The sequence below is a fragment of the Siniperca chuatsi genome, linkage group LG9 (genome assembly GCF_020085105.1).
Source record: "Siniperca chuatsi isolate FFG_IHB_CAS linkage group LG9, ASM2008510v1, whole genome shotgun sequence".
NCBI lineage: Eukaryota > Metazoa > Chordata > Actinopteri > Centrarchiformes > Sinipercidae > Siniperca > Siniperca chuatsi.
Window position 1 is genome coordinate 30,614,288 of NC_058050.1, and position 14,752 is coordinate 30,629,039.

Sequence of the window (14,752 nt, forward strand, 5' to 3'; positions counted from 1 at the left end):
GGCCATGTTAACAGGTTGGAGCAGCCACACAGCAAATGAAATTTATAATGAAATGCAATGAAACATTCTATTATTGATGGCCATTATCAAAGGCAAACTCACTGTAGAAAGATAGGGCTGGCGGTAGCAGCGCCACAGCAGCAACACTGTCTGTGTGGACAACCCAGGTGATACACTATTTCATGCCGAGGCATGCTTACTGTGGTTAGCTTTAACAAAGCCTTAATTCTCACATATTAAACAAAAACAAAAGACACTTGCAGTATTTAAGTTTACTTTTTGCATTTAATACACTTTGTCAGTTTTTAGGTTGACAATTATTTATCAAAAACCCAACCAGGGCCGTAGCCAGGATTTAAAAAAATACTAAATGTAGTGGTAAAGTAATTATCAAACGGTCAGACAAAGTCACTGTCATGTCACTGCGTATCTGTGAATGGACACATTTCTAGAAAAGAAACTCTGAAGTCCCCACAACAAACAATAGAAAGAACATCATATCAACATCATGTGAATGAAACAACCGGGAGAGTTAGCTAGTTTGTCAGTGTTGCTGATGACTTCAGCTCCAGTTCTGTCAACAGACTAACAAAATGACCATCACAGCAACAAATGCAGTGGGACATTATATCACATGGAAAGGTTGTATTATCTTCTGTAGGTGAATTGCCTAGACGCTGAAGCTATTGAGTTAGTATGCTGTCTACCTGAAGTCAGTCAGGGTAATTTGGATTTTCTCCAGTTTTTAATTGATTGGTTGTTCAGTCACCTGTTGATGTGTGAATTATGAATTTCTGAGTTTCTGGAGTAGGTCTGCTAGTTGCTTGTTAGAATTCTTTCATTTCGGACCGTGTTCCGCACCCACAAAACGCAAGACTCCGGAAGGCGAGGGGAGGCGGACTCTGCGTTTACATCAGTGATGCTTGGTGCTCAAACGTAGTCACAGTTGATGGACAATGTTTCCCAGTTGTCAAGTTTGCTGACCATATTATCAACACTATCTTGTTGCTGTTTACATTTCCCCAGATGCAAATTTAAAAAAATATTACTTTCTGGGTTTATATGTGTATAGGTATATATGTATGTAAATAACTATATATATTGTTTTATTTATTTTATTTTATTCTATTTTAAATTGAAATATTTGTATATATGTTCTGTGTGTGTAGCATGAAGGGGCGGCAACTTACATTTCATTGTGCAACCCTGTGTGACAAATAAAAGACCTTGATTCCTTGAAAATTACACATTGCCTTTCTTTATACTTAGGCAGGAAGTAAGAAGAATTAGCGTGTATAAAATAGTGGCTATGCCCTTCATTATTTCATGTGCTTAGTAAGTGAGGAGGCAGCCTGGGACAGCTTTTCCTGAGTCAAACTTGCACATACAATAGACATAGAGTTAAATACCAGCAGTTATGTGTATCTAAAAGTCTCAACACAGCTTGTCTGCTCCTTGAATGTCTGTGTTTTATTCACCAATAAAATGGCACACAGACCACATCCTCCTCCTCTAGCTCATCTCTATTCCATGCTCTAAGTCCATGACAGGTCTCTTCTCTGGTGTGAAGTCCCTGTCTGTCCTCTCCACGTAACGCTGCAGGGTGCTGTAGTACTGCTCGCTCCTGGAAAAGGTGTAATGTGCAGAGATCTCCTCCCATGCCTTGTGGTTGGGGAAAGGGAACGGATCAGGGTCCTTGTTCTCAAAGAAGCTCTGCAGGTTTCTCTCGGCCAGCTTGGTGGCATAGTCCACCGCAAAGGCGTCAAAGCGCTCCTTCTCTTTCTCCACATAGCGTTTCCAGAATGTGAGCTGCAGGAAGCTGACTTTGGAGCGACAGTTTGTGAAGCAGGTACCCAGGAAGCCCACGATGGCAGCGATAATGATGATACACCAGCCTAGTATCTGTAGACATGCAGGAATGATATGATACTCACTCAACACTATGAAATCCCACTAGGCAATACATATATTTAAGTACAGTTGATAAGTAGTTTTCCACTCCCTACACTGGGGGTTCTTGAAGGCTGATGGTAATACTTTCACACTCAAGCTGCAGATAGGCGGTATTGTACAGTTGTTAATTATACTAAGATTTGATAAGAAAAATCTCTTACTGTTTTACAAAAAGCTGGAAGTTGGAACAGTTGGAACAGTGGAAAGACTAACAAAGACGGTTTTGGTGAGTTTAATTTTGTTTCTGTCCAGTTTGAATGAAGTGTGTTTTATGATGATCTGCAAGGTAAAATTTCTGTTTTTCTCTATGGAGTCTGGTGCGCCGGAGCGCCCATTTGTTTTGGTCTGAGATGCTGGTGCTCTAATGCGACATTTAGTGGCAGCGAATGCCGCTTACATCTCCTTTAACTCGAGGTCCACTTACTAGCATTTTCTCTGGAGCTTTTAACCCCATCTGTGAGTTTGCAAAGTCAGAGGGAAATCAACTCTATGTATTTACCAACTCACTGTCTCACGATCAACAGGGTAAAAAACACAAGCTTTACCTGGTAAAGAAGGTGGTAGTTGAATAGGGCAGCTTAGAGGAAAAACACCTGTATATCACTTTCAGACCTGTATTATATTATATCTGTACCAACTGATAACTACATAGATAACAATAACAAACTTAATTTGCATGCACAAAATGCAGCTAGAAGTGCTTTATATTAAGTCAAGTGTAAATATTTAAATGATCCAATATCAGCCTCATGTATCAGCCAGTATTGCATGTTGGAGTCTGTTTTTACATGATGGGTGGTGGACAGTAGAAAATTGAGGAAATTATGGGTAATAACATGCAACATAATTCCCCAGCAGTGGTCAGCGTACCAAACCTCCAGACCACCAGGACAACCCAGGAACCAGTGTTTTAGGAGCTTGACTCATACTAAGGACTAAAATTTGGCATATCTTGGCCTCTGCTGCTTAATCTGTCTCTTGTCCCCCAACTCTATGCAAGTGCAATACTAAATCACTGGAGTACCCCTTTGTCTCTTTTACAGACTCCCAAGAATGCACTGGTTTTGTGACTATGAGTTTTGTGGCATTGAAGCAACATTCAGGTAATTATGTCCTTATGTCCCTCCACTAAACACAGCTGTCCTCCATCTGACTCATATCATAGTTCAGACTGAGGTCACATCACCACACATCAGATATAGACTGGATTTAGAAGGACATGTGAAAGCATCCCAAATCAGGACTGGTCAACATGAGTATATCTGTTCGCACTTGTAGCTTAAAGGGCTACTACAACAATTAGTTAAATAAGTTGAGGGGACAGATTAAAAAAAGAATGACAACTGAAGCATCAGAGGCCGACATATCCTGACTTTTAGTCCCTAGTATGATTGAAACCCGAAAAAGACCAGATGCTACATTTCCCACAATGCAACTGGATAGCATTGAGATTATGACATCACTATGACATCATCAGGGTTATTTTCTAAGAGTTGACAAAGCTCCTCCAGATCCACAGAAGGCATTATACAACTGCTTTCACGGGATTAGTTGGACTCCCTATGAGTAGTCTAATCTTCTGTTTTAGCTGGACTGCAGATCTCTAAATACTCACAGAGACCCAGGTGTGTGTCTCTTACCTGTGACTGGGCCCTGAACATTAGTAGCAGCTCCATGCGCTCATCACTGGATAGTCTGGACCGCTCACAGGGCACTCGGGCCAGCTCCTCCCGACACTTCAAGGTCTTGTTTTTACAGAAAAGATCCACCACCATGTTATCATCGAGACCACTGACGGCACACTCATAAAAGGTGCCGTTAAGCAGAGCCACAGAGAGCCACATTATAGGAGCCACACAAGCCCCAGTGAAGATGCTCATGAACACCCTTAGGCAGCTGGAGCAATTCCCACGGGGGCAAAGCTTCATGGGATTGAGGCAGCAGCCAGTGTAGACCCTCCACAACCTGGTGCTGAAGAACAGCCCAAAGACCAGCAGCACTGCAGCCGGGCCCAGCAGGAAAGTCAGCCCGTAGACGAAGTTCTGGTCGTGGTTACACGGGCACTGAAAGGAGACCATGGAGAAGACTCGCTCCCCGCCTAAAGTCAGGAGAGCCATGAAACTGTAGCCAATGGTTGCTTTCTGGTTCATGAAGAAATGCAGGACAGTCTGGAAGTTATCCATGGTGTCAGCTGGGAGGTTTTGGACACACTCCGCAAGAAATTAAAAGAAGTGAAAGACAGACAGTGAAAAGTGAAAAAGTTGAGTGTCTGTGCAGCCTGCAGTCATTCCCTGTCCGTTGTTCTTTCACAGCTGAAGACAAAACACTGCCAAGCCTGTCTGTGCCCCTCCCTTTGGCTGGCTCTCTTCTCTTCAGGCTCCTCCTTCAGTCAGTCTGACGCTACCTCCCACCCAATGCCTCTTTACTCACCATGTCTACTCCTTCTCCAAAGGAAAGTCCCTGCTGCGCTGTCACTAAAAGGAAAGGTACAGCCCCAATGGTAAAAAATTACAATGTGACTCCATTTCCCTTTCTCTCAGATTTACAACCTGCTTTATATGCTTCCCTCTCCAGCTCTATCTGTGTTGAGGCAGTAATTTGCAAAAATCCTGCTGGTCTAGTTTATATGATTACCAGTCTGTGTCCTTTGACAGTGAGTAGATCATGAATGCAGCCATGAACAATTTCATGCTGGCAAAAACAAACAAACACCAAAGGAACTGAAACTGTGTTTTTATTCGCTTTTATGTGAAGCAGTCATTCATTTATATGAAATGAGGAGTATGACAACTTGATTTGTTTCTTTTCATGCACATGCATTCTCCATACACAACAAACAGGTCTCAGTTCTGCATGTCTGCACTGTGCATTCAACAAGGATAAAATCAACCATTTTTATCTGGAATGACAAACGTGCAAAGAGGAGAAACATACATACAGAGAGCACTCATTCATTCTATTGAAATGCTTCCATAGAGAACATACCATTGCTGCAGAGACAGAAAGACACAGCAGAGAGTCGAGTGAGAAAGTGATCACATCCTCTTGGTGGTTTCTCTGTTCCATTACAAAAAGAGTGACTACTCAGACTAGAACACTCTGAGTGCATTATACAGGAAGCTGTGAAACATCTTCTACACATATAAAACACATCATTATCTGCTGGTACTAACACTCATTAAAGTCGTCAACAAAATCGGTTTTCCGCCTTGGATTTTTTACTACGCCTGTGTACAGGGTGTCGCACATGTAAAATATATACATTCATTTCGTCACTGATGTTCATTTGCTGAATGTGTGTGTGTGTGTGTGTGTGCGTATGCAGTCTACTAGCAGTGCACAGGAAGTGGTCAAATGGTGAAGATGAAACATTTCCTGTTTAAGCCCACACTCATCAAAACACCCACACCCACCTTGTTTTCTATGTAAGCACGCACACCAGCAGCATCTTGGTGTGGGTCTTCTGTTTCACATCCTCTCCAACTTCTTAGCTTTGACACACATCAGCTCTTCAGAAAATGTTATTATGCTCACTCCCCAGATCAACAGATCTTGGCTGCTATACCTTCACTACTTCTTCTGTCTGTATGGAGCATCTGATGTGTGCTATGGGCATCGACTGTTGCGCGTCCAGTGATGTGATGCCTTCAATGTGTGTTACACTTTAGTCTTGTTACTCTAAAGCAGACACAGACTTGACCATGGTATTGGTCATGGTTTGAATGGTTTGGTGGAATCTGAAGGCATCTCTTCAGTTTCTATTTTCTTTCATTTCTTTCTTTTTCAATCAGCCGCAACTTGTGGTCAACTATGTTCATTTAAATGCAACGTGTTTTAACATGTATTTTTCCAGGGTAGTTTCACTGAGAGCTAAGCTCTTTTTCACCTGTTCACACTCAAATAAGGTTACACACATTCACACCTGGAAGCTGGTGGAGGGGCACAGAAGCTGCCCCAGGTGCTGCCCTTTCACTTTCCACACCCAGATCTGGCGGGTCTGGACCGAACTACGACCTCTGGTCATGCTTCTCTAACCTTTAGGCCACCACATCTATCATGATGATATATGTATGCATCATGTGATGATGGTGATGCTTAAGACTGGAATCGTGATGTTGATACAGCTCATCCCACATATTGTCCACATTAAACTCCATATAAGGTTTTCAGCATTTCTGTGTCAAGTAGCAGTTGTATGGCTAGGTTAGATGCTCTTCTTGATACTTAAGCTAATAGTTTCTCCTTTAATAACAAAATCAAGTCTTTCATCTCTCACTGCCCCGTGGCTCTTTGGATTAACTCCTAAGAGCCAGACCTGCACTGTGTGCAGTTCTCTGACGTTATCAGTATAATCCATATATCATCAAACTGGTCCAACCCTATCACAGACAACCCTTTGATGTGACAAACCTCCTCACAGCACCATTCTGCCATCATCTACAAAATGAAGAACCGCAGGGTTGTTGTCAGCAGGCTCACTTGACTTGACCGAATCCATCCTCATCATCCCGCTGCTGGTCTCCTGGCAGTTCTCCACATACTGGTGCAAGGTGCTATAGTAGTGGTCTTTGGTATTAAACTTGTAGAGGGAGGAGATCTTCTCCCAGTCCTTGTTGGAAGGGGTGATGATGTTTTCAGGCAGTGTCTGGTTGAAGAAGCTCTTCAGGTTCCTCTCAGCGAGCTCTTTGGCGTGCTTTGCGCTGTATGAATCTATCATGTTGCTCTCTTCCTGAGCATACGCCCTCCAGAACTTGAGCTGCAGGTAGCTGATGGGGGAGGTGCACCGAGCCACACATATTAGCAACAGGTTGGACAACATGACAGAGGTGATGAGCAGCCAACCCAGAATCTGTGGTCACCATAAAACATAGTATGGATTTACAGTCAGGTTTAGGAGATGTTAAAATGAGTTTAAACACCATTTGTCACACATTATTAGGTGAAATTAAAGGAAACGAGAGAACAATGTTTTATGCAACTTTGCATGTTATTGGCTACAACTGACAAAGAGAAGTAACAGAAAACTGTCTGAATTTCAATAATGGACTGTAAGGATATGTCAGCATGTCAAGGCTGAGTGTCTCTGTCCTGTGTGGTGAATTTGCCTGACTACAGCAAGTGTTTTTTCAGGTCTTGTGTCCCCAGGCGTACACTGTTTCACATGAATAACAAAGAGTTTTTTTAGACACCATGTAAGGTTTTTTCCTTTGATCCAGGTAGATAGGGTGGAGCCGCTTGACACTGAATCTCTAATAAAATGGCAACACATACTGTATGTCTGACAGAGTATTATATATATATATATATATATATATATATATATATATATATATATATATATATATATATATTTATATAGTATCATAGCCTATTCTCATCATTATACCCACATCTAAGTCTGCTAAGACAAATTCATCAACATTCAACTACATTCATCATTCAACTTCTTTGTTACTTTATTAACGTTAATATCGTAAAATAAAATTCCCCTTATTGGAAGAGTAGTGTTTAATGGGAATAAGCAGAGTAGGAGCACATCAGCACTGACCTGAGACTGGGCTCTCAGGGTGAGCAGAACATCCTTTATGTCAGCCTGCGGTACACTGCTGCCTGTCCCACAGGGGAACCTGTACAGCTCCTTCTGACAATGGACCAGAGAGTTCTTATCTCCACACAGAAGCTTGATGTAAGTGCTCACATTGGTCCCGGTCATTGCACACTCATAGTAGTTCCCGTTGAGCAGAGCCACAGCAATCCAGCTGGAAGGCGCTACCAGCGCGGTGATGCTGATGTTGACGAAGGCAGCCAGCCTCCTCCAGCGGCACAGCTTGGCCCTGCGCTGGCACAGACCCGTCAACAGCTTCCACGTCTTCTTACTCAGGATGTAACCCAGCAGCAGCAGAGCCAGAGCGGGCACCAGCAGGAACACCATGCCGTACAGGAAGTTCAGCTCATTGCAGGGACAACTGAACACCACTGAGGAGAAGATCTGCTCCCCTCCTGCTGTCAGCAGGGCGACCAACCCGAAACCAAAGTTGGTCTGTTTGTTGGCAATGTTCAGAGCCGTCTTAAACTTATCCATCTCTGATTGCTGTGTAACAGATCGACTGTTTTCAAACGGTCACACTTTCACTTCCACCTTTGTCAAAGCCCCGCCATCCCAACCACCAGCACCCACAGCTGTCAGTAACTGTGCTCACCATGGTTTATTTATAGGAAGGCTATTATGTATGGAATGCGGATTGTGCCAAAACGTCTTGTTCGGCATTCGCATTAATACATCAAATTTGTACGTCTTACGACAGAAAAGTATGGAAAGCAAAGCAGTTCAAAAATAAATTTTTTTAACACACATAATACACATAATTCTGAGCCATTTGGCCACTTGCTCAGGTTGAATGGGTGAGTGTCAGAAGTTCCCATTGGCTGCTGAGCACCAGGGTTAAACCCTTTCTGTAAGTCTAGGCCTACCGCCATTTAACATGCTAAGGAGCCTCTTATTTCTTTGTCCTTTTCTTCTTTTTTTTATGTAGCCTATAAAAATAAAATATTTATTTGGATTGCAGTTTTATGACTTAAATTATTTTCCTTTTGCTCCACTACTGCCTTTTTGGGTAAACAAACACATTAGTGGACATTCTAGCTTTAACACCATCCATCAAACTTTAGTTTTCTATCTTTAAAAACATTAACAATTGTGTGGGAAAAAGTTACAGTAGTGGTACTAGCTCAATGCTGGTTTAGGATACAGACCATTGTAATCAATATCTGTCTTTGGAAAATGACAAACTTTTTTGAGCATTTTAATTTAACTTAGGGCTTAACTAATTGGCTAAACACTATTTCTAAGGTAAATGGCTTTAATAAGAATTTTCAAGATGGTCTAGGACTTTGGCACAGTAGTGTACATCTACTGTCAGGAAATCCAAATCAAATTACTATCTGACCAAATTAAAAGCTCTCATTTTAATCCTGAAAGTCTTTGGAAGGCTGTGGATTCCATCAAAATGGGTATAGCCAGGTGCTAAATCTATTCAGATGTAATTTTCCACTTAAATTTGGTGTAGTTCTTAAAATTGTTTAAATGTTAATACATGTGTTCATTGTTGCTTTCTCTTGAGTGTAATATTGTTTATGTTTTTTCTTTTAAATCATTTTGGTGTTAAAGAATCCAACAAACTTTAGCACATGAGCTGTTCATTTAAATGACTCAGTAGCTCATGCACTCACTCACTCAGAATATGGGCATAATACTGACCTGTATTGATTTTATTTTACTTTCGAATTTGCTGCTATACGTATAGGACATATGTATGTGTATTTATAATAAAAGATGTAACATGATTATCATTTATGACATTTACCTGGGTTACCATTCTATTACTCATAAGGATGATATCCTGCCATTCATAAATGTGTCTTGTGTCTTTCAGCAACTGATGAGACTGAGTTTGAACATGGAAGCATTACATTGGTAACAAACAATAGTTTCTTTAGGAAGAAATTAGTACAGAAAAGTAATTAAGACAGAAAAGATCTGGGGTGGGAGTGAAGTGTCATGCCAATGACATCACCTCTTCCGCCCTTACAGAAGACTTTAAAACAAAAGGGAAACATCTTGTACGCTGGTCATTCATTCATCTATTAATTATTCATCGCTGTACTCATCTTTAGTCATGGTTGCATTTATGCATTTGTTTGTTCAGTGTTGTAAGTAGTGATAATAATAAATGTTTCACGTATAAAGATCGTTGCCTTTGATTTCTGTAACTTACATTCAGTCACTTTACATATCCGTTCCTTGTTTTACCTCTTGCTACCTGATTTCAGGTTAAATCCCTCACAAAGATAATTTGTGCGTTATCTTTTGACTGATCAAGAGAAACGGTTTAGTGTAAAACTGAGCTAAATTTTAACAACATTAAATAGTGGAAAAATTAATTCAATTGCTGCTGCTTCGTATTCATTGCAGGCAGAAACACATAGATTTCCTACATATGTCTGATAAGTGCCTAATCTCTGAACAAAAAATAGGCCTGTTTAGTCATGCACCATTATTGGTGATAATGTGTTCGTTTACCCAAAAAGGCAGTAGTGGAGCAAAAGGAAAATAATTTAAGTCATAAAACTGCAATCTAAATATTTTATTTTTATAGGCTACACAAAAAAGCAAGAAAAGGTCAAAGAAATGAGAGGCTCCTTAGCATGTTAAATGGTGGAAGGCAACCCCTAGGCTTACAGAAAGGGTTTAACCCTGGTGCTCAGCACCCAGTGAGAACTTATGACACTCACCCGTTCAAACTAGACAAGTGGCCAAATGGTTTAGAACTTTGTGAAATTGATGTCTGAGATCACACATTGTTAACATGTTGTTAATGTGTGAAAAATCAACGCGTTAACAACACGTTCAAACCCATTAACACATTGTGGTGTCAACGTGTAAAATGATTTTCCATTTTGATTGTCTTATGGTGTTTATAAATCCCTTTATAGTGGTCACTACAGTGGACAGCTATTCAAAAGCCGTTTTCTTGTAAATGCATGGGTTTTGATGATGTAGTTGCACATCAGCCACTACAGTGGATGCTAGTTTGTCATCCCATACACTGCCACCCACTGGCCAGCTGTTTTAAGTGCAACACCATTTTCTCAAAACCAAAATGCCCAACGGATGGCCAGAAACGCTGAGCAGCTCAGGAACATCTTGCCAATCCTTGTATAGTAGGAGACCCTTGCAGGTAAATGCTTGGCAACCTCAAGTAACAACTAAAGAGTATGTTTCTGTCCAATAAATTGGACATCATGCATTGCTGGCTATATTTAAACTACAATTCATACTCTTACTTTGAGTGTGAACTTTGTTGCTTGTTACTTTGTTGTCTTGTTCATCTGCAGTAACATTTTGGCAGTAAAATCTAAAAGAGGCATCATACTAATTTGTTTAGGGCCTTCCTGCTTCTGGATTGTGGAGGTGATAATCCTGACACATAGTGCTCTGGCACATGGAATACAACAACAACCACAAGTTATAATAATAGCTGCAAAAGTAGCAAGAGATAGTAAAATACCAAATTTAAATTACAAGTAACACTCCTAATACAGTTGTAACCGCTGCCCCCTTAGGACTGCCCCACATCCCCATCTTATGACTGGAACTTTTCTATTTCTTTGTACTGAAACAGCAACCTCTGTTTCAGGAGATTAAAACCCTCTATATCACTTCACAGTCTTTTCCTTCAGGATGTGACGTCATCTTCAACTTCAGGCTGGGAATTGTGTTCGTCCAGCACACTCTTCTATGACCTAGAGGAGAAGTTACTAGCACTTCCCCTCCTGCAGCTAACAGTGTGATTCCTCTCGGGGTACAGGGGTTGTACCTTTCGACCACAGACCAGAGGATTATTCTGCCTCTTTTGTTGGGGTCTGGGTGTTCTCCGACTCAGCCGAGCCGGTGCTTTCAGCTTGTAGTTGCCGTAGATCTGCTCCGATCTCCTCCAAACTCTGTCCTGGCTCCTCGGCCACCGTGCACTGGCTCCAGTGGAACCAGGTGTCGCCTTTATCTTTTACCCGGACCGCATGTGATGTTCTCTCTGTGACCTCGAATGGTCCTGTCCACCTGGGCTCTGACCACTTCCTTTTGTTGACTCTCAGTGATACCCACCAGGCTGTGGGTAGAGTGGATCCTTCTGTCAGCGCCTGCCTTTCGCCAACCTGTTTGGAGAAATCTGAGACAAGAGCTTGTAATTCGTTAAAATATGTCTTGTGTTCCATTTTTTCCCCTTCTTCCCCTAGTCCCAGAGTGGCACTGGGCCCCGGAAACTGTCTTCCTGTCAGCAGCTCATATGGTGTAAACCCTGTTCCTTGATTGAGGGAGCTCCTGATTGTCATCAGGGCCAGGGGTAATGCATCCACCCAATTCAGTTTTGTCTGTGCACAGATTTTAGCCAATTTTTGTTTGATGTTCTGATTCATTCTCTCCACCTTACCTTGTGACTGGGGGTGGTAGACAGTGCCGAATGAATGTTTCAAACCCAGCATCGCTTCTACTCTTTGTAGATCTGTGTTTTTAAAGTGAGTACCATTATCTGATCTGATTTTTGCTGGGAAACCATGTCTGGGAATGTAATGATTAATCAAACATTTTATCACCGTAGCGCCGTCCTCCTTTTTTGCTGGCCACGCCTCTGGCCACCCTGTGAATGTATCAACACACACCAACAAATACCTAAAACCTTTCACCGGATCAATCATATCCGTATAGTCTATCACCACCTCCTGGCCAGGGCAGGTTGTAATAGGGAAATGCCCCATTTCCGGTCTCACCACCGGCTTCGGATTAAAATGTGAACAGACTGTACAACTTTTTACAAAATGCTTTGCCATATCTGCTAGGAACGGATGCCACCAATGACACAAGTTCCTATTCATTTGCTTTGCCCCCACATGCCCCAAGCCATGTGCTTCTCTCAGGGCTCTTGCCCTGATACCTGGTGGGAGGACCATTCGTCTGTCCAGCCCCCTCCACAGTCCATTTTGCACCGTAGCTCCTCTCTGCATCCATACTGCTTTTTCTTGGGCCCCCGCCCCCTTTTGATATTCTTTTACTGCCTCTGCAGTGAGTTTGGGTTGTAATTCAGTCTCCTCACTGGTTATCATTTGGTACATTTGCAAGTACCCTGCTACCCTTTTTGCTGCTGTATCTGCTTCCTGGTTCCCTGTAGCTACTGGAGTGCTAGCCTGATCATGTCCTCTACATTTTACCACTGCCACCTTCCTTGGTAATTTCAAAGCCTCCATTAACTCTTTCATCTCTTCCTCATGTTTGATAGGTTTGCCCCCTGCTGTCAAGAACCCTGTTCTCATCCATTGTCTCATTTCCACATGTACTGCCCCTGCAGCATATGCTGAGTCTGTATAAATTGTGACGTCCCTGCCCTGTCCCCATTTCAAGGCTTCTGTCACTGCAACCACTTCTGCTCTCTGTGCTGACTGCTGTCCCTCCAGTTGCTCTGCTCTGATAGCTTCATATCCTGTTTCTGTCTGCCTGACTACCGCATATGCTGTCTTCAACCCTAATTTGTCATGTTTGTAGCAACACCCATCAGTGATTAATTGTTCTGAACTTGGCAAAGGCTGAGCTTCCAAATCTGGTCTCACCTTGACATCTTTTGTGATTTCTCTCTCGCACTCATGTGGGTCACCTGTCCCCATTCTGTCTGCCATGTTGATGCCTTCATGTGTGAAAGTCAGATTTGGTGCTTCCAATATTTTACAGAGTCTCTGTTGTCTAAGAGATGTCATGGTGAATGTCTGTGAGTTTACAAATGCTACCACACTGTGTGTTGTTAGTATCGTCAGGGGGTGTCCCATCACTATATGGGCTGTTTTCTGAAGAATTTTTGCCACGCCTGCTGCATGTTGTGTGCATGTAGGATGTCGTTTTTCCATTAAGTCCAGCATAATGCTAACATACATTAACACTTGTCTAGCCCCCCCTTTTTTCTGAAACAGAACACCATTTACCACCCCTTCTGTTTCAGAAACATCTAAAGAGAAGGGAAGTGTATAGTCTGGTAGAGCAAGTTCCGTCGCTTGTGACAGTTTCTGCTTCAGGTCAATAAAGCATTGTTCCACCTCAATGGACCAGTCTAACTGAGCTTTAAGATTTCTCATACCTTGTGCATTTATCATTTTGCGAAGTGGTTGTGTGAGGCCTGTATAATTTGCAATGTAGTTTCTGCTGTAACCTGTGAGACCAAGGAAGGAAAGCATGTCTTTAACTGTGACTGGACGGGGATGATGTAAGATGGTTGATCTGTGTGCATGTGACAAGTCTGCCCCCTTCTGTGATATTACCCGCCCCAGGAAAGAAACCTGAGTTCTGATAGCCTGTAGCTTAGATTTACTAGCCTTAAATCCTTTCTCCGCTAACCTGAGCAAAACATTTTTTGCAGGTTTAGCACACAACTGAGGATCTGGAGCTGCAATCAACAAATCATCAACATACTGAACCAGAGTGCAACCTGATGGTAACTCACAACCACTTAGAGCCTGTTTTAGAACCTGATTAAACAATCCTGGTGACAATGCAAACCCTTGTGGTACTCTGGTGTACTGCAACTGCTGTCCCTTGTAGGTAAATGAGAAAATTTCCCTTCACTCCTGAGCTAAAGGTACACAAAAGAACGCATTAGCTAAATCAATACAAGTGAACCATTTCTGTTCTGGTGTGAGGTTGTTGAGTGCAGGGTTTGGTACTGGAATGGTGGGTGTGGCTAAAATGTCATTAATTGCCCTTAAGTCATGTGCCATGCGATATTTACTTGTCCCTTATTTCTCAATGGGTAGTATGGGAGTGTTCCAGGGTGAGCAAGAAGGTTCTAAAACACCTGACTTCAACAATACATAGAAGTGGGAGGAGTTGACGGTGTGTGTGTATGCATGTTAGATTGCGATTGGTAGGGCGGGGGACCCTCAGGTTTCTCTTGTTTCTTCTTTTGTCTACAGCAATGATCTATTCCTTGCCAGATAAGACCCACTGTAGCCACCCGAGCAACTGACCCAGTCACTCAACTTCCTCTTTATCACTTTGTTAATACCGCTAGGTATCCGTGAACAAAGAGGGGAGGCTTTTCGTATTTGAGACACTCAATTCAGTCTTTCCCTGGAAGAATTAAGACAGGGACTCCAACCCCAGACCCAAATATTACAAACAAAAATTCAAACCCCAAACCCAATACCGGGGACTCAAACCCCAAACCCAATGAAACAATTTTACTGGGGACTCAAGCCCCAAACC

General features: G+C 42.3%; 3 protein-coding genes across 3 annotated transcripts; all 3 read right to left on the reverse strand.

The window, feature by feature from the left end:
• Nucleotides 1-265: 265 nt before the first annotated feature.
• LOC122880961 (calcium homeostasis modulator protein 5-like) lies at nucleotides 266-4,543 on the reverse strand. Its single transcript, XM_044206542.1, has 2 exons — nucleotides 3,594-4,543; nucleotides 266-1,902 (listed from the first exon to the last, which is right to left on the reverse strand). The coding sequence occupies exons 1-2, from the start codon at nucleotides 4,134-4,136 to the stop codon at nucleotides 1,513-1,515; spliced, it is 933 nt and encodes a 310-aa protein (XP_044062477.1). The 5' UTR covers nucleotides 4,137-4,543; the 3' UTR covers nucleotides 266-1,512.
• A 127-nt stretch (nucleotides 4,544-4,670) lies between these two features.
• calhm6 (calcium homeostasis modulator family member 6) lies at nucleotides 4,671-8,292 on the reverse strand. The gene is made up of 2 exons (XM_044206540.1): nucleotides 7,502-8,292; nucleotides 4,671-6,802 (listed from the first exon to the last, which is right to left on the reverse strand). Exons 1-2 carry the CDS (start codon nucleotides 8,033-8,035, stop codon nucleotides 6,368-6,370), a joined length of 969 nt encoding a protein of 322 aa, XP_044062475.1. The 5' UTR covers nucleotides 8,036-8,292; the 3' UTR covers nucleotides 4,671-6,367.
• Nucleotides 8,293-10,143: 1,851 nt separating this feature from the next.
• Nucleotides 10,144-14,484, reverse strand: LOC122880956. Its single transcript, XM_044206534.1, has one exon. The coding sequence runs from the start codon at nucleotides 13,723-13,725 to the stop codon at nucleotides 11,353-11,355; it is 2,373 nt and encodes a 790-aa protein (XP_044062469.1). The 5' UTR covers nucleotides 13,726-14,484; the 3' UTR covers nucleotides 10,144-11,352.
• Between the last annotated feature and the right edge of the window lie 268 nt (nucleotides 14,485-14,752).